The sequence below is a fragment of the Phocoena sinus genome, chromosome 18, assembly GCF_008692025.1.
Source record: "Phocoena sinus isolate mPhoSin1 chromosome 18, mPhoSin1.pri, whole genome shotgun sequence".
Lineage (NCBI taxonomy): Eukaryota > Metazoa > Chordata > Mammalia > Artiodactyla > Phocoenidae > Phocoena > Phocoena sinus.
Window position 1 is genome coordinate 65,682,292 of NC_045780.1, and position 25,898 is coordinate 65,708,189.

General features: G+C 38.0%; 1 protein-coding gene across 1 annotated transcript in view; it reads right to left on the reverse strand.

Annotated features, from left to right (window-relative positions):
• Nucleotides 1–25,898, reverse strand: part of UGGT2 (UDP-glucose glycoprotein glucosyltransferase 2) — a 172,584-nt gene that overhangs the window by 9,711 nt on the left and 136,975 nt on the right. Inside the window, exons 30-36 of the mRNA XM_032611137.1 lie at nucleotides 21,730–21,814; nucleotides 16,252–16,334; nucleotides 13,725–13,823; nucleotides 12,526–12,610; nucleotides 9,123–9,305; nucleotides 6,651–6,811; nucleotides 5,919–6,033 (exon numbers count right to left, since the gene is read on the reverse strand). Coding sequence (XP_032467028.1) covers nucleotides 5,919–6,033; nucleotides 6,651–6,811; nucleotides 9,123–9,305; nucleotides 12,526–12,610; nucleotides 13,725–13,823; nucleotides 16,252–16,334; nucleotides 21,730–21,814 — 811 coding nt within the window. The remainder of the gene's footprint in view (nucleotides 1–5,918; nucleotides 6,034–6,650; nucleotides 6,812–9,122; nucleotides 9,306–12,525; nucleotides 12,611–13,724; nucleotides 13,824–16,251; nucleotides 16,335–21,729; nucleotides 21,815–25,898) is intronic.

A 25,898-nucleotide genomic window follows, 5' to 3' on the forward strand; every position in this document is an offset into this window, starting at 1 on the left:
AAAAAAATAGTCTATTAATTAAAAAAAATAAAAGCTAGTTAACTGTTACACCCTCTTCCTGGGAATCCATTCTTTAAATCCTTAAACAACCTGGTCTGCCATCTTATCTCAGCCATGTTCTCACATGGCCATGTCCTGGCCGAGTCCTCTATAATTTCAGTTTCATGCTCCCACTCTCTGACAACCTCTTGATTTTCAGCTTACTCCATCAAGTACTCAGATATCAATACCTTTTGACCCCCACTGGGACCTCCAATCAACTGATCCTACCACTATTTCACTGTCCTTTACCCCCTGATGTCTTCACTCCCCCCCTTCCTTAATTTCCATGGTTAATCATTATATTTAATCCCTTGAATATATTCTCAGTTGTCTTACCATTCTTGCATTTAGTTGTACTCGCCTGGCAAAATTATAGTCCTGGTTAAATCCAAACTCTGCACCTGCCTCCACACAACTAAACATGGCTGGCGAAACACACAGACACATACACTACACTATACTATTTTATGTTCCCATCAGCAGTGTATGATGGTTCCAAATTCTCCATATCCTTGCCAGAGCTTTTACTGTCCTTTTTATTATAGCCATCCCACTGAGTATGATGTGGTATCTCATTGTAGTTTTGACTTGAAGTTCCTAATGACCAGTGATGCTGAGCATCTTTTCACGTATTTATGGGCCATTTGTACATCTTCTTTGGAAAAATATCTCTTTAAATCCTTTGAGCAGGACTTCCTTGGAGGTGTAGTGGATAAGAATCCGCCTGCCAATGCAGGGGACATGGGTTTGACCCTTGCTCCAGGAAGATCCCACGTGCTGCAGAGCAACTAAGCCCGTGTGCCACAACTACTGAGCCCACATGCTGCAACTACTGAAGCCTGCACACCTAGAGCCCGTGCTCCGCAACGAGAGAAGCCACCGCTCGCCGCAACTAGAGAAAGCCTGCACGCAGCAACGAAGACCCAGCACACCCAAAAACAAAAATAAAATCCTTTGAGCATTTAAAAATTGGTTCTCTTGGGCTTCCCTGGTGGCGCGGTGGTTGAGAGTCTGCCTGCCGATGCAGGGGACATGGGTTCGTGCCCCAGTCCGGGAGGATCCCACATGCCGTGGAGCGGCTGGGCCTGTGAGCCATGGCCGCTGAGGCTGCACATCCGGAGCCTGTGCTCTGCGACGGGAGAGGCCACAACAGTGAGAGGCCCGCGTACCGCAAAAAAAAAAAAAAAAAAAATTGGTTCTCTTTTTGTTTTTAAATTATAAGAGTTCTTTATATGTTCTGGATACTAGTCTCTTATCAGATATATGATTTGCAAATATTTTCTCCCATTCTGTGGGTTGTCTTTTCACTTTCTTGTGTCTTTTAATGCACAAAGTATTTAATTTTGATGCAGTCCTATTTTTTCTTTAGTTGCTGGTACTTTTTGTTTCATATCTAAGAAACCATTGCCTAATCCAAAGTTACAAAGATGTACACCAATATTTTCTAGGATTTTTATACTTGACCCTCTTACATTCAGGCCTTTGATCCATTTTGAGTTCGTTTTTATATATGGTGTTAGGAAGGGGTCCAATCCATTCTTTACACGTGGATATGCTGTTGTTCCGGCACCTTTGCTGAAAAAGCTATTCTTTCTCCATTAAATTATCCTGGCATGCTTGTCAAAAATCCAGTGACCATAGATGCATGGGTTTATTTCTGGACTCTCAGTTCTAGACCGTTGATCTATACATGTCTAACCTTATGCCAGTCCATTCACTGTTCCTATTTAAAGGGTACAGTCTGATAAGTTTTACATACAAATATTCCTGTGACACAACGATCACAATCAAGCTCATTGAGTATATCCACCACTCTCAAGTTTTCTTGTGCCTTTTTGCAATCCTTCCTGCCTGTCCTTTCTACATTCACCTAAGCCAGTTAGTTCCTGGGCAAACACGAACTGCTTTTTGTCCGTGTAGACTGGTTTGCATTTTCTAGAATTCTGTATAAATAGAATCGTGCGATATGTATAGTTTTGGCTTGGCTTCTTTAGATCAGCGTAATGGTTTTTAGATTCATCGATGTTATATGTATGAATAATTCATTCCTTTTTACTGTGGAGTAAATATACCACAATCTTTCTGTCCAATCTCGTTTTGATAGACATCTGGGTTTGTGGTAGGCAGTTTCTGATACGGCTCCCGGTGATCCGTGCCTCCCAGTATTCATTCTTTTGTGCAATTATTCCTCCTGGAGTGTGGCTGGACCTAGTGACTTCCTTCTAACAACAGAATATGGCAAAAGTAATGTGATGTCAGTTTTCTGGAAGAGCTTGTGTAGAATTGATACTATTTCTTTCTTTAATGTTGAGTAGAATTCACGTAAGTTTGGTAGAATTTAGAAGCTATCTGGGCCTGGAGATTTAAACTAATTTCTTCAATTGTTATAGGGCTATTCAGGTTATCCATTTCATTCTGAGTGCATTTTGGTAGTTTGTGTCTTTTAAGTAGTTTGTCCATTTCATCCAAGTTGTTGAATTTATTACCATAAAGTTGTCTGTAATAGTTTCTCATTATTCTTTCAATATCTGTAGATACTGTGCTGTCATGTCTCTCATTTCTATATTAGTAATTTATGTCTTTTATCTTTTTTCTGATCAGTCTGGCTAGAGGTTTATGTTTTCTTAATTTTATCAAAGAACCAGCTTTGGTTCATAAGAAAATCTATGGAAACATACCATTTTTCCGTTTTTTTCATTTCATTGATTTCCACTCCTTAATTATTCTCTCTTTTCTACATACTTTGGTTTCAAATTTGCTCTTTTTTTCTAGTTTCTAGGTAGAAGCTGAGGTTGAGAGCCTTTTTCTTTTCTAATATGTACCTAGTGCTATGAATTTTCTAAGAACTGTTTTAACTGCTGTACCGTATCATTCACGTTGTATACAGAAGAGAAGCAGCCTAAGGCTAAAATACATATAAATTCATATGAAATGGTGAACGGCTTGGTTGATGGGTCAGGGGCCCAGAAAGAAGATTAAGGACGAGGGCGTGGGTCCAAGGGGCAAAGTAGAAGTGACCCTGCCTATCCCTCCCAGTGACCTTCCTGGGGAACTTGCGCTTATTATCCCCATAACTCTGGGAGGTTCTGGGTTGTATCACTAGGTTAGGGGAATCTCGGTGAAGGAATAAAGACCTGGGCCCCTCGACAAACTGTGACAACCGGGAAAGGCCATCTCAGCTCCAGAACTCCCTGTGGGGGTTGTCTGAGGCCTTGGCTGAATTTGTAGAATTCACCTAATTCGGCTTCCTTTCCTTCTCCAACAGCTGTTAGTCCTCAGAGCACTTCCTAATAAACTTCCTGCAGGCTAATTTCCACGTTAGAGTCAGTTTGTTTCCTGGATAACCCAGCCTGTAACAGGCAGCTAAGCAGTAGCTGCTGATGTAAAGAACAGTGGAGGAGGAATATAGCTCGGGTTTTTGTCTTTAATTTCAGAAAAGTTCTGGGCATTACTGGGTCTATTTCAGTAGATTTAACATATGAGTTAGGCATTCAGAGGAGAGAGAAGAGCGAGATAAAGGTTTGGGAATTCTTGGTAGAAAAGCTGGAAATTAAAGCCAGTGTATGTAAGAAGCCAATAGAGCGGGTACAGAATGAGAAGTGGGCCACGGGCAGAAACTTAAGAGGATAGCAACATTTAAATAAGAGGTAGAAAAAGAGTAGTTCTCAAATAAACTGTGCTGGGAAAGTCACGGACATCAGAGAAGAACCAGGAAGATTGGATATTATGAAAGCCAAGGGAGTTTCAAGAAAGGAGAGGTCAAAAACACCCGCATCACAAAAAAGGCAAATAAGAAGAAACAAGACGTGTTCACTGGATAAGAAGATATCACTTTGGCTTTAGTGAGAACTGATCAGTGGACTGGCGGGAATGGTAGCTAGATGCGTCCGAAGAAGGACAACCAGCCCCCAAATGTGGTGATGCAGCGCTGGGAGAGTCCCTCAGATGTTTGCTGGTCTGCTTGAAAAATGGGTCCTTTCCTTAGTTACCCACATGAAGATAACCAGTAGGGTTCCTTATGAATAATCCACTGGGGAAATGACTAAGAATTATAAAAATGTGATATTCATAATTTAAATCTGGAATGTTATTGGGGCCTACTGAGGACTCTACGTCTGTTTTTTACTAATTGGCAATATTGCAAAGACGCTACCTTGCACTTGCACACCTACATATTTGGAGTTCTCTCAACTTTCAAGAATGATTGTTTTAAATCAGTCCTTCATCAGTGTGCTCCTGAATCAGTCATTAGTATTTTGACCTATAATATTCCATTTGCTCAATTTTTAAACAAACAGCCTCAAATTTCTACATTATCTAGACCCTCCGTCACCTCTCTTCCCTATGCCAGACTATTTTTCCCCTCTGTACTATTCCTCAAACATGTAAGGCCCACTCCCACCTTGGGACCTTTGCATTCGATATCCTCTCTGCTTGGGATTCTCACAGATACCTGCGTGCTCAGCTCTTAAGCCTCCATCTGCACGTCACCTGCGTATAGACGTATGGCCGCTCGGCTTACAACAACAAACTCTAACCCCTATTCACCATTCTGAGCTCTATCATGTTTTCGTGTTTTATTTTTTCTCTAAAGCACTTATTACCTTTAAATATTGTTCATTAATTTATTTAGTTATTTTCCCACTAGAATGAAAGCACCATGAGCTAAGGATCTCTGTTTTGTTTTCTGATGTCCCAGGGCTTAGGAGAGTATCTGACACATAGCAAGTATTCAACAGATACTTCCTGAATTAACAAACATGTAAGGTTCTAGTAAGAGCCTATATTCTTTTTTTTTTTTTTTTTTTTTTTTTGCAGTACGCGGGCCTCTCACTGTTGTGGCCTCTCCCATTGCGGAGCACAGGCTCCGGACGCGCAGGCTCAACGGCCATGGCTCACGGGCCCAGCCACTCTGCGACATGTGGGATCTTCCCGGACCGGGGCACGAACCCGTGTCCTCTGCATCAGCAGGCAGACTCTCAACCACTGCGCCACCAGGGAAGCCCAAGAGCCTATATTCTTAATTTACTTATTTATTTTTGGCTGCGTTGGGTCTTCGTTGCTGCGTGCGAGCTTTCTCTAGTTGCAGAGAGCGGGGGCTACTCTTCGTTGTGGTACACGGGCTTCTCATTGCGGTGGCTTCTCTTGTTGTGGAGCACGGGCTCTATGCAAGCAGGCTCCAATAGTTGTGGCTCGCGGGCTCTAGAGCGCAGGCTCAGTAGTTGTGGTGCACGGGCTTAGATGCTCCGTGGGATCTTCCTGGACCAGGGATCCGACCCTGTGTCTCCTGCATTGGCAGGCGGATTCTTAACCCCTGTGCCACCAGGGAAATCCAGAACCTATATTCTTTAGTCACTGGAAAGAGGAATAATAATAAAGAGGCTACAAGGTCTTTTTCTTCTGTTTAAATTGCTAAAATGAGGAAATGAGCAGGATACAATAATGAGGAAATAATGGGATTTGAGAAAAAAAGTATTTGTGAAGAAAAACAAAATGTAAGGCAGTAGTCAGGGAAGGCACAGGATGAAGGGAGTTTATCTTAAAAATCACAGAGAAAGAGAAATGGGAGAAAGGGAGGGAGGCAGGGAGACAGACATGTTTAAATGATGATGGAAACAAGTAAGAAAAATTTAGGGTAACAAAGTGAGATAGGGCACATAGTGGAAAGAAGAGGTTTAAGCATGGAAAGGTGAAGATCAAACGCTATTCTGAAAATGTTAGGCTTGAAGTGAAAAAATATGTAAGTCAAGATAGCTAATACAAAATTGCATAAAGGGAAGAAAGAGGCTAAAAATACAAGATTTTGACATCTATAAACAGGGAGATAGAACAGTCTGTCTATGTATTGAAAATTATTCCATGAATATTTTACTTACCTGATCTAGGTTTGAAAGACTGTTTGGATCTTGACTGAGAGTTTGGTACTGGCCCCGGAGCCTGTCACCTGCTGCGATTCTCCTGAACTTCTTGAGATCCACCACGTATAAGGCACTGCAAGAAACGAAGACTCCTTGAGAGCCTACGTTGTGATCATCTACAGTGTTGGCACTAACGTTAGATATCCCTGGGTCTAATAATAATGAATCCTTTCATAATTTGCTCCTGATGTCTAACACTGTTTCCAAGGAGTTTGAAGTTTGATATGACGCTGTTAGGATCCACATCCTCTTAAGGTCACCTTAAGTTTTTCCAAGATCTCCTGAAACTCATGGGCCTACAAAACAGTAACAGTTTTGAAGACAACCTTCATTTTGTTATGTGACAAACCAAGGTGAAATCTTCTATAGTAGTTAGGAACATACAGCTGAGCCATACTACTTGGGTTTAACTCCGGGCTCAGCTATGTACTAGCAGCATAAGCCTGGGCAAGGTACACAAATGCTGTATGCCTCGGTTTCCACATCTATAAAATAGAGATGACAGCAATATCTCAAAAGGTTGTCACAGAGATTTTATGAGTTAATATATGTAAAGTCTTGTAAGAGTGACTGGCATGTAATAAGCACTAGATAATGGGCTGCCATTATTGTATATTTTCCAAGAAAACTGAGTATTGTAATTCAACAAGTTATTTATTCACTCAAAGGTAAGAGTATGACTCTTCTTACCTGATATGGTATTTCCTTCTTAAAAGATGTGATGCCCAGTATCCCGTCTTCCAGAAACGATATCCATCCATTTCCGTGCGGCTATCACAGAAGGGAGTATACCCATAAGGAGCTCCACCCAGATCAAAATCTCGGAGTTCTTTTAGGTCATGTCTCACAACCTAAATAATTAGAATACTTTCTCTGATGAAGACTATAAAATAATAGAAGCCCCTGTAATATGAATCTCAAATCATCATCACCTTGTTGTAGAAAGACAGAGAACTGAGTTTTCCCCACAGTTCTGTCATGTAGCACCAGTTTACCAAATTTCTATTTTTTCCTTTTGCCCTTACAGATTAAAAGAAGCCTAAAATTTACATACCTAGTCTGTATGACAGTGGTCTTACTCATTAATAAGAATAGCTTGTTACATCATTTTTAATCAAGGTATTTTTTAATATTCTTTTCTAAATTAAAGTACAGTTGATATACACCTGTAGTATATATTACAGGTGTACAATATAGTGACTCACAATTTTAAAGGTTATACTCCATTTATAGCTATTGTAAAATATTGGCTATATTCCTCGTGTTGTACAGTATATCCTTGTAGCTTATTTTATTCCTCATAGTTTGTATCTCTTAATCTCCTACCCTTATATTGCCCCTCCCTCCTTCCCTCTTCCCAGTGGTAACCACCAGTTTGTTGTCTACGAGTCTGCCTCTTTTTTGTTTTATTCACTAGTTTGTTGTATTTTTTAGATGCCACGTATAAGTGATATCATACAGTATTTGTCTTTCTCTGTCTGACTTGTTTCACTTAGCATAATGCCCTCCAAGTCCATCCATGTTGCTCCAAATGGCAACATTTTATTCTTTTTCTTTTTCTTCTTTTATTTTTTAGGCTGAGTAGTATTCCATTATACACATACACACACACCTCACATCTTCTTTATCCATTCATCTGCGGATGGACACTTGGGTTGCTTCCATATCTTGGTAACTGTAAATAATGCTGCTATGAACACTGGGGTGCGTGTATGTTTTTGAATTAGTGTTTTTGTTTCTTTCGGATATATACCCAGGACTGGAATTGCTGGGTCACATGCTAGTTCTATTTTTAGCTTTTTGAGGAGCCTCCCTACTGTCTCCCACAGCGGCTGCACCAGTTGACGCTCCCACCAACAGTGCTGGAGGGCTCCCCTTCCTCCACATCCCTGGCAACGTTTGTTATTTGTGTTCTTTTTGATGATGGCCATTCTGACAGGTGTGAGGTGATATCTCACTGTGGTTTTGATTTGTAATCAAGGTATTTTGAACAAAATATATTTTGGTAAGGAATTAAATATACAAGTACATAGCTCTTAACTTCTCAAGGTATAGAGTAATACTTCAAAATGATTTCTATGATGTATCTCCATTATTATATATTGGCAAATATTAGTTTGAATCATAAAGAAAAATCTCAATTATTCTCAGTGGCTTCAATGTCATAATGTTAGTATGTTTCATTTTTTAATAGACTCTAGCCTGCTGGAAAAATATTATTGTATATATTGGGGGAAAATAGGAAAAATAAATTTTATGTTAGTATGTTTGGAAATGCTTACTTCATTACACTTTTGCCTATTTTCTTAGTTTTTAATTATAACGATTCATATTTATCCATTTGAAAAATAATACAAAAGTAATAGAATTTAGAATACTAGTAAATTATAAAGTAGGGTTTGAAAATATACTTTTGGTCCTAAATAAAAATACTAACTTGTGCATTTGATTTATGTAATATTTATATTTACATATTATCATTCTTAGAAATTCTGTGTATTTTTTTAAATTTTTAAGAGAAATTATGTGTATTTTAAAAATATTCTTTACCATTAGTGATTACAAAGGCATGCAAGGAGAAAAGGGGAAAAGTCATAAAAACTTCTGGATATATAAATTTTGAAAGCTGAGGATCATAATTTTTTCTGGCCAAATTCAGGACTCTTTTCTTTAAGTGGCAGAATGATGGGATTTGGTTATTGGCTAATTGCCAAAGAATGTGGCCGAAGGTGGAAAAATGAGAGGAGAGTGTGTGTAATTGCTAACTTTTCCAGCAAGAAGAAATAGTTCACTTTAAACAAATTTCAGCTCATATCCATAGGAACTCACATAGCTACTTTTATTATGACTAATATAAGTATTTCTTTTATTTTTAATTACCAAACCCCCCCCGCAAAACAAAAAACTACTACTTCAGAGGAAAAAACTGCCTCGTCCTAAGGAATAAATGGTACTTCTGGCAACACCTTTGATTTTCCCCTGGAATGCTGACTTTTTTTTTTAAAAAAAAGATACTTTGCTTATATGTCAAAATTATGTCTTATGTTTACATAGTGTGGCAACAAAGACAGTAATAAGAAGCGGCAACATAAATTGCATCCCTATACTCAGAAGTGTAAAAAAGTCTTAAGTACTCTTAAAAACAATAGTTAATCTTATTACCTGGTCAGCATCAACAAAAATGATTTTGTCCACCGCAAGAGGAAAAAGGACATCAAGGAAAAGAATCTTATAACCCCAAATAATCCTTTGTTTTTCCGTCTGTTGATGAAGCCACCGGGGCCACCTGTACTGGACTAGTTCATATTGGAATCCATACTCCTCAGCCATGTGAGGGATCACCTCCTAAAACACACACACAAATCAAAGACTATGTTCAAGGAACAGAAAGCAGTTTTTGTTTTGGAGAAAAAATTAACATTTTAAAGGTTAGAGTTTGCAAGTTGTTACAAATGAATCGGTAAAATGTCTGAACAGTACTTCTACAACTTACACCTATTAATCAGAAATATGACAATGCTGACAAACATAAAGATGTAAGTATACATAAAACTTTATAGTTTAAAGGCATTAAAAATAGGTACACTAGCAGGCTTATTAAATAAGATAATTGTTCCTCTACTTTTACTACTAATGTTTGACCTGAGAAAACTTGATGATAGAAAGGAAAGCCTCTGGATCGTGGAACACCTGTGCATCAAACACTTTATGCACATGTCAACATGCTGGTTGGTCAGAGAGATAGGAAGATGAAAAGGGTGTACAAAATCCACAAAATTAGTAGTAAACTGATAAATTATATTCTCCATATGAGTTTCATGTTTGAGATTTATGACTATTTAATTCAAGGATTAAAAATACAAGGTAGTTATTGTGGCATGAATATTTGATTCAGTGTCTTATAGGCTTAGAGTATCTTATTCTGTTTAAAACAGAGCAGCTAATTAAATATGTACACTGTTAGCTAAGTTTGGCTCAAGAGCCCAAATATTGAGAGGGATGATGGTAAAGGAGTGGGTAAAGACGGGTCAGCAAATGTAGAATTTGCATTCATCTCCTCAATTCTCACTTGTAGCTAGTTGCTGGTTATATGCTTAGTTTAATTTTCTCCCTGCTCTTGTAAGAACGATGTAGATTTAAAGTATGTTCCTTACTGTAAGCATTGGTTTTATCTGTGAGTGGCAAAACGTTGAAATTATGGCTAGAACGGTTACTGGGAGTCACTGCTTTCATTTCAAACTTAAAAAAAAAAAACTAGGATAAATTAGAAAAACTTTTTTTTAATTCAACGAATATGTATTAAAATATGTTCACCGAGAATGCACTATGTGCCAGGCACTATGCTAGGCCCTAGGGATCCAGTAATGAAACAAAACAGACAGAAATCATGGCTCTCGTGAGGCTTACATTTTAGATAAAATAAGTGAAATTAGTAAGGTATCTATAGAAGATAGTGCTATGGAGAAAAATAAAAGGGGAAGGGAAATACAATGAAAGATCAGAAGGGACTGTCATTTTACACAGTGTAGTCAGGAAAGGGTTATTCCCAAAGTAGGTATAATTCAGCGAAGATCTGAAGGAAGAAAGGAGGTATGCTTTTAAAATTGAAGGGAAAAGATCTAGGGTACTAGCAATTTCTGTTTCCGTGTCTGGCTGCTGGTTACACAGGTGTTTTAAATTTGTAAAACTTCATCAAAGTTGCACATTTACCGTTTGTACACGTTGTATTTCCCTGAAAAAAATATAAAAGGTAAAAATTTCGAGCAAAAAGAACAAATTACAAAAAGAAGGAAAATGTTATTTCAGATATGGTATCACCTTTGGCCACGCAGCAGAACAAGGCTTTTTTCCACACATAGCACTGCGTTTCTAGTGAATGATATAACTTCCTGTTAAGAGAATCTTCACATTGTATCGTCTCAGTGTATGCAGAGTTAAATCCCCCGATGCAGTGTTGCATCACATGTTAAAAGTTTAGTAACACACTAGTAAGACTTCTTGTCTATATTTATGGGTTCTTTTTCAGTTTACAAGTACGTACAGGAGGCGGCACTCTTGGTGGTGGTGGGGAGGGTAGAGGAGCTGTTTCATAAGTGTTAAGCACCTGGGCTTTGAGGTCGGAACACTTGGGCTCAAATCTCAGCTACTAATTAGCTATTTGATCTAAGGCCTGTGCCATAAAGGACAAATCCTGCTCAAAGAATGGTTGGGACCTTTGCCCTTCACTCCTGGGAAGTAAATGCTAACCTTGGAATATCCTGCCTGATGAGAACGTCTGTGTTTACCTGGGGACCTAGGGCCACACCAGATAGTCTGTGCTAACAATGTGATTTATGATGGAGACCTTGGGCCACAAGATAACAGCTCAAGCTCTGGAGGGGCTAGATGCTAAGGTCAGTCATGGTGGCCGTCAGGTGGGTCTATGTACCCAACTCCCAATAAAAACTCTGGACAGCAGGTCTGAGTGGGCTTCCCTAATTGGCAACACTCCATGTGTACCGTCACAGTTTTGCTGGGAGGTATGAGCTCTGTCCACATGACTCCACGGGGAAGGGACAACTGGAAGCTCGGTCTGGTGTCCCCTGGATTCTGCCCTATGCATCTCTTTGCTTTGCTGATTTTAATCTGTATCCTTTTGCTGTAATCAACTGTAATTGTGAGTATCATTGCTTTTCTGAGTTCTGTGTGTCCTTCTAGTGGGTTTCTAAACTTAAGAGTGGTCCTGGATACTTCCCAACTGTGCAGGCCAGTTACGTAACTTCTGAGTCGTGGTTTTCTGGGAACAGGACTTTAGGAAGAGCAACTGAATAATGTAGGTAAAGTACTTAGCAATGTGCCTGGCAACACCAAGGAATAAAAGCATGGTTGCCTGTTTTTATTTCTGCTTTCACAGCTGGTTTTGGTCTAGAAAGAAAATTTCTCTGAACTGCTGTTGAATGAGACCCTAACTTGCCTGGAATCTGATTAATAGGAAAAAACGGGGTACACTCTGTGGCAAGAGTGTAGGGCTGAGTAAAGGGTAACAGATGTTGGCCGTCGAAAAACTTCTAAATACAAATTGCTGGAGACACTACCTATAGTGCCCACATTACCACACCAACCGATGCACCACATGTGATACCAGAGCCCCACTCTTCTTGGTCCTATCGAACTATTCTCTGTGGTGCAGTTTTCATATTTTCTACTGTTCCTGCCTTTCTTTGTCAAAATATGACAGAATCTAATTCTTTTAATTAACAATCTGTACATATTTTTCATTGCCAACTTTTATTTACTTATTGTTATGAAAACCCACTAATCCTGATTTTGAGTTTACTTAAACATAAACCATCTCCTGCTGTGTTTTTAATCACTTCTTTAAATAAAAGCTGCATAGAATTTTTCTTAAACTAGATTAAAAAATACTGATTATCAAGGTTTTAAATTGATTACATATAGTAATTTGAGTAAATATACATTTCAAGAGACTCATTCTGAAAAGAGAAATGTTATGTGAACTTACAATGATATCAAGAATTTACTTCTGAAATATTAACTACTCTATTAAAAAAATTAATGTACTTACTTTAAATGTTGGTGAGAGATAATTTTTAAGAAACCAGAACTTCACTGGTGTTTTGGTGTTCCGTAAAACAGAAAGCATCATAATTCTGCATAAAACAACAATAAACTCAATAAATTAACATTAATAGGGGTTCATCCTACTTCTCTTAAGGCTTTTAAATATTTAAAGATATTAGTTGGTAGCTTTCACTATGAATTATGGAGAAATAGTGACGTATCTTCAAATATTATGGCTGCTCAGCAAGTATGTAACGTATAAGAATATATGTATATATACACATATATTGTATATACGTAAGTATGTGTGTATATATATATATATATATATATATATATATATATACACCTGGTATAGACTAAATTGATTGCTTTTTGTTTGGTCCAGCTGACAAGAGAAAGAAGCTAGTCTGAAACAGTCTTGTTTAGTTAAACTAGCGTCTAATCTTGGCTCTGTTACTGTGTCACTAATAGCAGGTGTGTAAACCTTGAAGGGCTGAACAACATGTCGTGTTTTGATAAAGTCACTGGACAGGCCACTTGTTTTGCTATCCTAGACCTCTGATTGGAGAAGATACAGATGTATCTAAAGTACATCTTAAAATATCAACACATATTCAAACATTTTTGAGGCGTTCTCTGTGACCCTTCTATAGAAGCAGTTAAAAAGTAGCCCTTTGTGGTTTATAAACATTGCTCTCCTCCTCTCGGACTCCTCCCCCTTTTTATAAAACATGGTATTTCTTCACCAGGAAAGGAAAATTCACTATATATTCTTTTTTTTCCCTCACACATCTTACTACAAAATATGTCCATTTTCTAACCTTAAAGAATAACAATATTTCAAATCAAACACATGGAATTTCACTGTATTTAGAAAATATACTTCCCTCATAATTTTAGGTAAAAAAAAAATAAAAAAGGCAAGGTACAAAAGCACTATGTACTTTGTTACTATTTGGGAAAAGGGAGTTAAAAAAAGCAAAAATACATATTTGGGCTTGTCTATACATATATTTGGCGGGCTATGAAAATAATAACATTGGTTTCCTGTGGGAAAGGGAACTGGGTATCAAGGAAACAGAGGTGGGAGATTTTTCTTTATCCACTGTAATTTCTTTTATTTTTTTAAACTTTAAAAATTCTTTCTGGACCATGTAAATGTATTACTTTTCAAAACATCAAATAAAAAAATATACCTACCTTAAAAAGCGTTCATATAAATGGCCAGAAGCAACTGAAAAAATGTTTAGAACGTCTGTTTCCTTATTGTCTTCTTTTTTATGCAGGCTCCTTGTGAAACTTTGAATGAAAAAGAAGTGACTGTCATTTTCTTAATACACATCTGCAAACTTTACAGACCTAAATAAAATATTAAATTTGGTAAGAAAAATAGGAAGGCTTTTCAAACTGAATGGTTATTACACTGTAAACAAGTACTTATCCTAAAAATTATGAATTATTTAAACATGTGACAGTGTAACTTGAAGTTTTATGATTTTTTAAAATTGGACAACATAGAATGCAATTCTATTTTCTCTAGGTTAATGAGATAATACCTTTGAATCTTTGTGAGTTACAAAAGTTGTTTTAAGAGCAGAGGATGAACTGTGGCATTCTACGGCCATATGCAACATACTGAGGCTTTAGGAAGGCCAATCGTGAACGAAGAAACAGAACGTGCAAGTGTTAACAGTGGCACACCAGAGCTTCCGTCTGTGCTAACAGGGGAGGCCCCTGAGTGCTGTGGCTGTGCCTTCCCAGGACAAGATGCTATAAGAGGCGCCCGCAGCTTAGAGCTCCTCTGGCCAGGGACAGCCTCCCCACAGGCTGCGGGGACCTCTGTGCCTTGGGCTTGTCTCCAGGAGGGGTAAGACAGCACTGGGGAGCCACGTCCGTTCACGATGTGGTTTTACATCGCCACAGCTTCATCTGGGCCCAGCTGTCACTGTCACCCCTTTCTGGACCCAGACCAGCCTTTGATATGCCCCACCTCATATATAAAAGTGACTGAATGTTATTTGGGGTATTCATAGTGTATCGTTTCTTCTTTTTCCTATTGAAAATTTTTATTTAATTAGAAATCTCATTTTTATACGCACAGATATTTTAAATGACTGATTTTAGAAAACGAAACAATTCACAATTGACATGGAATATATTTTGCCAAATAAGAATTGTTATAGCAGATGTATTCTTGCAATGTTTTCTCATTGTAATCCCCCAAATAAGAAAAATACACAGTTGATTCAGGAAGGAAAAAAAAACATCACTTGAAGTTAGGATTAAAACTAAGATAAAAAAGTGAAAATACTGAAACATACACTTATGCATCTGGAGGAGTTACCATCCCCCAAACTTACCTTCTCTCTCTCTAACAAAGCAGCATTTTGTTTTGGTATCCTCGCTGTGTAGTAAGTGGCTAAGCCATTGTCTAACAGTTATCTTTACTCCTTCTTGTCTCTACCTTTGGTTTTAATGGAAGCTCATGAACAGATACTCTAAAATGCCCAGATCCTGTTACATTATCCCGTCAAACGAACCTGCTCTGAAGTCCTCTCAAAGTAGTGAGTTCGAGCCTTTCTTGGTCAGTAACCAGTTCAATGCACATACTGGGACAGTAACACGATTCTTCCTATCAAACAAGGAGTCAGCTATAGAAAAAGAGGCCTAAACTGGGCAAAATCCAAAATGACGGGAGTGTTTCCGCTTAGGTTGCCGAAGCTATTTGGCCTGAAGTTTCTATTTCTTATCTTTGATAAAAATGATCAATAGTTCTCTATCATAATTCAAATTAAATTCACATCTCTAAAATGGACTTTCAGAGTTGTCTACAGTGTGGATCTACAGCAGCCCACGTCTGTGTTTGCCCACCTAACGCCCTTTACATTTCTAGCCACGGTAACTTGGTATTGTGGGCAGGTGGGGGGTGAGTAGCTATTCCTCCTCTAATTTCATTCTATGAGGTTTAGGCAGGATGGGCCTTCTTGCTGGCTCTAGAGGTAGCCACACGACCCAAGCTTAGTCAGTAAGTCACAGGGATCAGTTCAGTCTGGTATACAAGGCAACAGCTGGGCCAATGAGTCAGACTTGGAACTTGTGCTGGTAACTATCTGGAAAGAGGCAATTTCTTCCCACGGGAGATAGATGGCAAGCTCTTTCTTGTAAAAGTTTGTCTGAAAATGAAGGAAGCACAGATAATAGAACTAGGCGTTGGAGAAAGAGTTTCTGGACTACATCACCTGAATGCCCAAAGTCAGTTCTACTCCTGGACTCTTTAGATATGTGAGCCAAAATATTCCTTTTTTGATTAACTAATATAGGTCCCAACCTAACTTAAAGATTCCCCCTTATATTCAACATCCCAGCTAACCTGGGCTACTTCCTGTTCCCTGAGAAACACACGCAATCTTTTTGACTTCACGTAACCAGGTTCCTTCACTCTGTCTCCTGTCCATCCTTTAGAACGTATCTTAGCCACACACTCCTCCAGAGTCTTTTCTGAGGTTCCTCCTAACTGGATATAGACCTTCCCTTCCCTGGTTTGAACAGCCCTTTATGTTCAGTTGTCTTATAGCTCCAGTTTCCTGTCTTACGTCAGTAACATTTATGTATTTGTCTTATCCTTTCTAGAGAAGACCTGTGCTTGACTTAAATATTTACCATCTGCAGGGCTTCCACAAACTAGACTCCTGATGGGTCTATAGTTAAAATATTCATTAGTAATCACCTTTTAATGGAATCCCACAGTCCTGTTTTTTCATCTTTATCAGAAAGGATATCTTCCTGAATTCTGTCTGGCTTTTTTTGTACCTAGATAGCATGATAAAGAAAAACTTTAGAATTTTGTAGATTCAAATATTATGCTGCATGGTTAGAAATATATAGACAAGGTGACCCTTGTAAATCTAAGATAGTTGTAGTAAGTGAAGCCAAGAAAGATCTTAGTATATTATAGACACAATCTGATTTCAACTATCAGTCCAGCCTCTTGTTTTTAGTGGCTGCCTCCATACAGCTAAATAACGTGTTTATACTTGTATTTACTGAATTGTCAACCGTGGATGTTATCTACTGTATATCTGATTCATAGAGTTTAGGCATTATTCATTCTTTGTAACAAAAGATGAACAGCTTCCTTATATCACCCTTCCCTTCTCCTCTGTCTGGAGGTTTTGATAATACTATGTCATTAGTTCTTCTACTGAGTACTTTTGTAACTTTAAATAATGCTTAAATCTGTATTTTTTTATTCCAACAAATTCAAGTTTCTCTTGCATGGCCTGTTATAAGGACACTAATATCTCTACCTTTTCCCTCTGCCTCCCAACTTACATTAGCTAAAACTTTACTTTAGCATTGTAAGTATGGATATTTACATTTAGCTTGGTAAACCTAACTGTATCTTTTGCACTACGCCATGTTTATTCTGCAACTTGAAAATCAGTGAAAAGTGCTTATTGTCACACTGTAAATACAACGCACTGAAGAGCTGAAAGGCTACTACAGTTACGTTTCCTCCACAGTTATGATGATGTGACCACCACGCCCTCCTAGGACCCTCCTCCTGCTTCCCATGGATTCTGTTTTCTCACATTTCACCAATACAGAAGTGTATTTTTCTTGGAATTTTATTGTATTTATTTTTTCTTGTGGTGAGATATACTTCTTTACCATATACCTAATATTTTCCAGTTTATTATTCTTGTTACTTAACTGTCTGGAATTCCTGTCCTCTTGAAGACATTTTTCTTGGGGCTTAACAATTAACTGCGTCTTTCGAGCTTTCTTTGCATTGGTTTTCACACTGATTTCACCATTTCTTACAATACCTATTTTCCTCTTTCTTCTGCTTCATCTTCATCGTGCTGGCAAACACCTTCAAGAAGGGGTGTGAAAGATAATTTTTCTAAATCTTCACCCTTCAGAGAATATTTGCCCGAAGAATCCTAGATTCATAGTAATTTTCCTCAAAACACTGAAATCTTTGTTTTGTTGTCTTGAAAATGAAACATCTGATGCTAGTGTGTCGTTCTATTGCAGTGACCTGCCTCTTCTCCTTGGTAGTTTTTAGGATCTCGTGTGGGCCATTTTTCACTCATTTGTGGACCCCTTGACATGGATGCGTTTATATTTCTCTATCTGTGGCATACTTTCCTTCCTCCGTTTTCTGTTCTTCCTTCCTGGAATTCCTATTAGTGGCTACTGGAGTTCATGGGCTGAACCTTTATCTTGCTTATCTTTTCTCCTCCCTTTTTCCTGTCCTTTTGTATAATTTTGAGAGATGGAAGGTGAGCAGATAAAACTGTTACTAAAAAACAACCGAAGCACCTAGGCAAGGTCAGGCTGTAGAACATTTGCTTCAGGTAAGGCATGATTATCACCCTCAAAGATTTGGTGGCTTTGGTGAAAGAGTCAGACCTCCTCTATACCAGGGACCAACAGGTAAAATTAGAGCCAATACAGAGAGTGAAAAAAAAACCAGCTCAAGAAAAAGAAAATAATTTTTCCATGATCAAAATTCCTCAAAGATAAGACATCCCCAGTCTCCCAGCAGAAGTAATATTTTTCTCTCCTGTTTGTAGGGCTAGGATAAAACTAGCTGGAATGCTGGTCCTAAAAGGCTGGGGATGATTTAGTAACTTAAGCAGCTGGTCTGAGTTTGTGGGGTTTTTCATCTGGAAGGACACAGTATAAGTTTCTCTTCCTGAGAAAGGAAGCCAAAGCCAGTAGAGGAAAAACAGTATCAAAGATGAGTATAAAAAAAAAAAAAAAAAAAAAAAAAAAAAAAGATGAGTATAAACATGTACAACTGATCACAGGAAAAAGAGCAGAGGTGATAAGAAACAGGTTATGATGTGGGATGCAAGGTCAATTTTGATGATTTGGTGGTTTAGAATCTCTGCGGTATGTAAGGCTTGAGTTCTGGTAGCCTACCATTATTAGATCACAGAGATTCTGGCAAAATGGGTGTTTTCTAGTTACCTCTGCATATTAATTTCTACTGCACTGTAGATGGGGAACATACTCTGTATGAGTTCATTCTTCTGAAATCTGTTGAAACTTGCTTTTCAACTAAACGTAAAGCTAATTTTTATTAATGTCTGTGTCTGAAAGATTGTTCATTTGGTGTTATTGGCTATTGTGTTCTATATACATCTATTAGGTCAAGATTTATAATCACACTGCTCAAATCTCCATCTCTAATGAGTTTTTGGTCTGCCTGTTATATCAAGTACTGAGAGACGTATGTTAAAAACATCCCAGTATTATAGAGAATTGCCAGTTTCTCTTGGTAATTCTATTTCTGCCTTATATACACATATAGAGTAACCTTCTTTACCTTTAATAATGTTGTTTTAATATCTCTGATATTAGTATAGCCATACAAGCTTTGTTTAGGTTAGTATTGGCCTAGTATACTTTTGCCACACTTTTATTTTCATCTTTACCCTGAAACTGTATTGTTATATATTAGATGTTCCTTCTTGCAAACACAGAATGGGATTTAAAAAAAAATCCTGTCTGACAATCTTAGTCTTTGGACTGGACCATGTAGTCCATTTACATTTAATGTAATTGGGTTAAATTCTTACTTACTATTTTGTGCTTCTTCAATGGCGCATGTATTCTGCTTTATTTCTTGTTTCTTAGTCCATTTATATTAATTTGCTTCATTCCATTTTCCTCTTCACTATGACATTATGCCTTGTTTCTATTCTTTTAGTGGTTATCTTAGAAATGTAAAGCGTTCAGATTTGCCCTTAAGTCTAAAAGTAATCATAATCCTTGTCCTGGTCAATATAAGAACCTTATATGTTATTATACACACCCTTATTTATATAATGCCTTAAATGCTATTGTTATTTTTTAATTGATTTTTAAGATCCTAAGACATAACTGTTGTTTTTTTTTTTTTTTTTTTTTTTTTTTTTTTGCGATACGCGGGCCTCTCACTGCTGTGGCCTCTCCCGTTGCGGAGCACAGGCTCCGGACGCGCAGGCTCAGCGGCCATGGCTCACGGGCCCAGCCGCTGCCGCGGCACGTGGGATCCTCCCGGACCGGGACACGAACCCATGTCCCCTGCATCGGCAGGCGGACTCCCAACCACTGCGCCACCAGGGAAGCCCATAACTGTTGTTTTTTATATTCACTGTTCACAGATTCATCCGCAGAGTTGCCATTTTCCTTTCTCTTCATTCTTTTTTCAAACTCAGATCTTCCATCTGAGATAATTCTTTTTCTGCCTGAAGTATACCATTTAGAATTTCCTTTAGTGTGAGCATGCTGGTGGCAAATCCAGTTTTTTATTTGTCTGAAAATACCTTACGTTTTTTTTCTTGAAAAATACTTTTCAGGGTGAATTATACGAGGTTGACATTCCTTTTTTCTGTCAGTGTTTTTAGATATCATTCGTTATCTTCTGGCTTCCATTATTACTGCTGAGAAACCAACTGTCAGGCTAACTATAGTTCTTTGAAGGTAATTTTCCTTTTTTCTTCTGGTTACTCTCAAGATTTCTCTTTGTCTTTTGTTTTCTGCAGTTTTATTAACAAGAGTCTAGGTGTAGATTTCCTTTTCATTATCTTGCTTGGGAATCACTCGACTTCCTGAATATGCAAATTAGTACCTTTCATCACTCATGAAAATTCTCAGCTATTATTGCTTCAAATAGTACCTGTACCTCATTCTGTCTTTCCTCACCTTCTGGAACTCCATTTAAATGGATTTTATTTTTAAACACTCATAAAGTACTTCATAAAGCTAAATTATCTTATCCTTATAGTAGACCTATAAGGAGGGTTTCATCATTAACTCCTATTATGGATAAGGAAAATGAGATAGAAAGAGGTTAAGTAATCTGTCCAAGGTCACACAGCTAGTGAGTGGCAGAGCCATGTTTAAATGCAATCCTGGTATCTTAGATTTCTCACTCTATTCTCTATGCCTTTTATATACTCTCTGCTGTAGTTTCCTCTTTTATAAGGTCAGTTGCATTTGGGATATGTCTTTTGGTCTATCTTCCAACTCACTAGTTCTCTCCTGAGGCCTTGTTAAAGCCACCCACTGAATTCTTTGGTCATTGTATTGTTCAGTTTTAGAAGTTTTACTTTAAAAAAATATCAGATATGCACTTTTTATAGTTTTTTATTCCCTGCAATTGTTTTCAAGCCTATCTTTTATTTCTTTAAACACTTTAGGCATAGTTGTTTCAGTGTCTGTGTCAATAATTCTAACATATGGAGTGTTTTTGCATCTGCTCTCTGTCATCTGCCGTTTCTGTTGGTTTTCTTTGTTTATTTGGATATAGTAGTCTTATTCCAGAGATATCTGGATGTTTCTGTCAGATGCCTGTAAAACCTTATTAATCTGGAGCCATTTTAGTGCAAATTCAAGGCTCAGGGTTCCTTTGATTTCTTAGGTGATACCAATTTGAGCTAAAAGACTGCGTGGTATACTTTACTATGGTTCATCCTTACCCCGAAGCTATAGCCAGCTTATTGCAGAGAGGGTCTTCTAATAGATTACCCACTTTATGTGGGTCTAGGGTTTTAATTTCTGTCCCCATCACCTCGCAAATTAAATCAAAATGATAGTTCAAGTGTACCAGGATGAACAAATGTTTCAGGGCAACAACAGCTTTCCTGGGATAAGAGCAGCTTCGGTGCTTGCTTACTTCACTAGGCTCTCATTTTCCCTTTAATTTTGGTTTTGTATTTCCTTATTATCATTATTGTCAGCTCCTCAGTGCTTTTAAAATTTTTTAGAAACATTTCGCCCAGCATTTTTACTGATTTTAAGTAGGTGTTTGTCCAAAAGAACTAAACCTGCCATCATTAAAAACTTTTCTGGTTTTTGAAACATCACTTTTTTTTTTTCCTGTTGAAAGGGGTAACTTTTCAACCTGTATTCCGCATCTCATCTCTGAAGCCTAATTTATAACATAATTTGGTTACAAATATAGTAGATACAGTAGACACATCATAACTTAAAAAAAAAAAATCGTTTCTTCTCTTCTATCTTCAAGCTCTCTGCTTTCCCTTCATGATTTAATCCTCTTCTTCCTTTCACTGCCAGAGTTCCAATATGAGATTTTAGGTACTAAAACTGTGAAATCAGTAGTAAAATAAAAATTAATTAATTAAGGACACAAAAAGAATTCTTAATACTAAGAACAAAGCCTGTAAAGAGCTTTGGCCTCACACACTTGTACTTCCAGTATTTTGCTTTTGAAGCTGTTTAGCACAACAATGACTTCTCCTAGGTCTGGTTGAGAGTCAGTTTCTTCATGCCTAGAAGCAGAAAAAACATGTAAATATAATCAATTTAAGAAAAGACATACAATTATGATGGTACAAATAACAGAAAAAATTCATTTTGCAATAGACATAAGTATAATATCATTTGTGTATATGTCATATCTGCTGTTTCTATAGTCAATTAAAATATGCTGCAGGGCTTCCCTGGTGGCGCAGTGGTTGAGAGTCCGTCTGCCGATGCAGGGGACACGGGTTCGTGCCCCGGTCCGGGAGGATCCCACATGCTGTGGAGCGGCTGGGCCCGTGAGCCATGGCCGCTGAGCCTGCGCGTCCGGAGCCTGTGCTCCGCAGCGGGAGAGGCCACAACAGTGAGAGGCCCGCGTACCGCCAAAAAAAAAAGATACGCTGCAATATACTACAATTTTCAAAATTATCCAATTTTAACTTAATACAAATTAAGATCGTACAAAAATAACTCACTAAATTTGATATCACCTAGTCACTCAGAAAGCGCAGATTATAGCTTATCTTTATTCCTGTATACTAAAATTATCACAAAAGTCAGATCTTTCATATATTGTAATGATAATTAAAATATGAAACATTTTCTAGACTTTAAAATAAGTTGTTTATACAGCATAATCAAAGGAAATCTACACCATACAACTACTTTTCATTATTTACTAGCCATTTTCAAATGCCAAAATTTGCAGTATATCATTAAACTTATAAGATTGAAAATGTGTCTGTCATGTCCATCTGCACCACTTGGATCTATTTTATATTACACATTATGTAGTTCATAGTCTAATTTTCAACACTGCATAAATAAATCAAACATGACAGCTTTGCTCAAAAATTTTTTGATACTATTTTCACTATGAACTGAAAAATGCTACTGTAAAAAGCATTTACCATAAAACTGAATTTTTTCAAAGAGGGAAAGCAATCAGATGTCAAATTAGTAGATACTTTGCATTCAGTCAGACATAACATACGCTTGAAATTTTTTCTAAAATAAAAACCTGGGGATTCTAGGGCTATGCCGACTCACATGTCTCTGACTCTCACTCGCAGTACCTCAGATGAGGTGCCTGACCCGCGGCACGAGGCACAGCCCCTGCCAACATTTACCACTAGAAAAAAGAAAGTATTCCAACTTATGTAGTAGAAACGTCAAATCTCTTAAAAACTTGCAAGAGCTTCCAGTCCCAAATGTTGCTCAAGGACATCAGCAACTTCAGCTGTCGGATCCACCATCCACTGAGACCAGAACAGAGGCGGCCCAACACTGCAGTTAGGCCCGTACAAGATCTAAAGCAACTTCCTCCATCCCACATGGTAGAGGGGGTAGTGATGACGATTCTTGTTCTACTTCGGGCACTATTTTAAGCACTTTATAGATATTAACTCATGTAATCCACACACCCATCCTCTGAGGAAGGTACAATAATTATCCTAGATCCAGACTAAGCCCTAGTAGTCTGGCTCTTCACGACTGCACTGTTACACCTGTGTAAGTAACACTAAGCAACTAAAACCCACTGGATACATGAAGACAGTCAGCCGCTGAAATGAAGGGAACGAGCCAGGAAGTCAGAGGACAAGGGCTTCACTGACAAGGAGTTAATACAGGGGAAAAAAGGAGCACTCAAATCATTTATATTCTCAATAAGAGACGTGAGAGAATATTTCTCAGTAAAAGCCATTGACTTCAAAATGAAAGGATTCATTATACATCAGGAAGTATTACTTTACAAAAAAGGACGCATACATATTTGTCCTGGAATTCCAACTATAAATATCATTTAATTTTTTGTAAAGGAAAAGTTAATCACACGGCCTCTCATTTCGAATCCAAAACACTGGATGGTAGAATAAGATGATGAAGTCTTGTTTCAAGCATTCTGAGGAGAATTATAATCAGTACTATTATCAGGACTTAGAAGATAAGCCAAAGAAAGGCAAAAACGTTTTCAGGCCTTTAAAATCAAGAGTATACCCCTAAGGTTTCTACAGAAAATATCTGTAGAAATCTGGTGCATATCGTGATATGGCAGGCGATACCCATTCCACCTTTTAGCATATACTGCAGAGCTTAGAAAGCTAAAAACTCTTTTTTGTTTGTAGATTCTTTTACAGCTATGGTTCTGGTTAATAATTAGATTCTACTAAACAGATACATGTGCATGTGATTTGGAATTTACAAGTGAGGGAGGGTCAGTGCAGTGATGCCTGTTTTCTTTGGGCAAGCGACGTCATGGAGACCTAGAGGTTGTCTATGCCAGGGTTCCAGTGTGCAAACTCAGCTCTCTGGGGACTGACAGGGAGTTGGGTTAGTGGAGCAGCTTCATGCTTTCTCACTCTTCTGATCATGGGAGAGGTAGCAGTTCTTTCTGGCTGGTGAGTTCCTGGGCTGGTCCTGGGAGCCAGCTCTCCTGGAGAGCTAGCTCCTCCAATCCTTCCTAGTCCAATCAAGAATCCATTTCCCTGTGTTAACTCCGTCTCTGATATGGAAAGTCAGCCACCCAAACCAAAAATGAATGTGAAAGATGAAAGAAACATATAAAACCTATGATCAATAGTGAATCTGGTCAAGCTTATATTTAACTAACGGCAATGTGATGGTAAAGAACTAAACGTTTGGGGGGTGGGGTACTAAAAAGATACTAAAACGCTTCAACTGAGGCACTTGAAAGGAGGAAAGGAGTGAGATGAAGGCTGAAGAGCGTCTCTGGAGAGAGCTGTTGCCAGGCTGTGAGTGTGCACCTCTACACGCCCCCTGGGGAAGTGTGGGGAGCACTATCTTCTAATCCTAAACTCAGTAAGGCAGATGCTTTAAGGGGAAAGCACTTTGCAATGTACTTTCCTGAAGTTGTGAGACACAGAGGACTGCATTTGGCTCTTGTCTGGGAAAGTTAAAATGGACCATGGACTGATATTTGAGGACTGACTTATTACCACTCTTACTGCCTTTGAGACCGGCCTGCACTCCTAGAGTTTGCTAGGCAAGTGATGTGTAAGTACTTCTCATGGGTCAGAAGTAGCCAAGTAGGAGAGATTTGGTTTTGCTATCATGGGGTAGTCACGCATCCTGCCAAAACAGCAACCTGGAGATATGAGGAGACCTCAGCAGAAATACGCTGTTGGTATAGCCCAGGATGCCCAGAGACCGAGGAAGATGCTAGAGAAGTCACCTGGAATAGAGATGCACCAACTGGGACCAGGGAATCAAACGAGAGTGAGGTGCAGCAATTAGAGACCTTCTAAGAGCTCACAGAAGGGCTTCACAAAGAGTGAGCTATAACCACCGCCAGGGCCAGTGGGCAGAGCTCTGAAACCTCTCTTGCCTTCTATATAAAGCACAGGAGAAGCTGATCAGTTTCAAAGGTGTAAAATAACTACGAATTAGGTGATCTGTTTTCCTGAAGATTTCAAGTGAAAAAGACTAGCAAAATAATTTAGCATGTTGAAGGCATATATAAAAATATATATGTATATGTAAAGCATCTGCTACTCTGTGTAATGAGGAAAATCTGAGAAGCATTTGTCTGATTTTAGTAGAGCTACAAAAATTTTCTAGGAGAGAATAATTTTATTGAGTATTTTTGAATTCAAGGTAAATAATAGTCAACACAGAGTATGGGTAGATGATTTGCAGTTAAAGATTATAAAAACATGGATAGACATAAAAAGTACATATGTGAGGATTATGCCTAATAAACAAAAAGGCAAATTTAAAAATATCAAATTATATAGTCATGGTTTTAAAATCTGAACTTAGACACTCATGTCAGTGTTACTTTAGCTTAGCTTTTCAGCATATTTCAAGAATACTTTGCTTAAATATAAATGTAATATCAATTAGAACTAAATCATAAATTGGGATAAATAGAATTTCCATTTTTGTCATATTTCAAATTGACCTGTTTTTCATTACTGAAACTTTAATTTCAAAAAAATCAAAGAGTAGCATCATTTATGTTTTTTCCACTCTGGCTATCTAGTGACATATTAATCATATTTGGAGTTAAGTAAATTATGGCTGAGAGAAATTCATGATATTATCATTTATAAGGAACATAAACAAATTTGAAATTCCTTCCATCACCAAGAG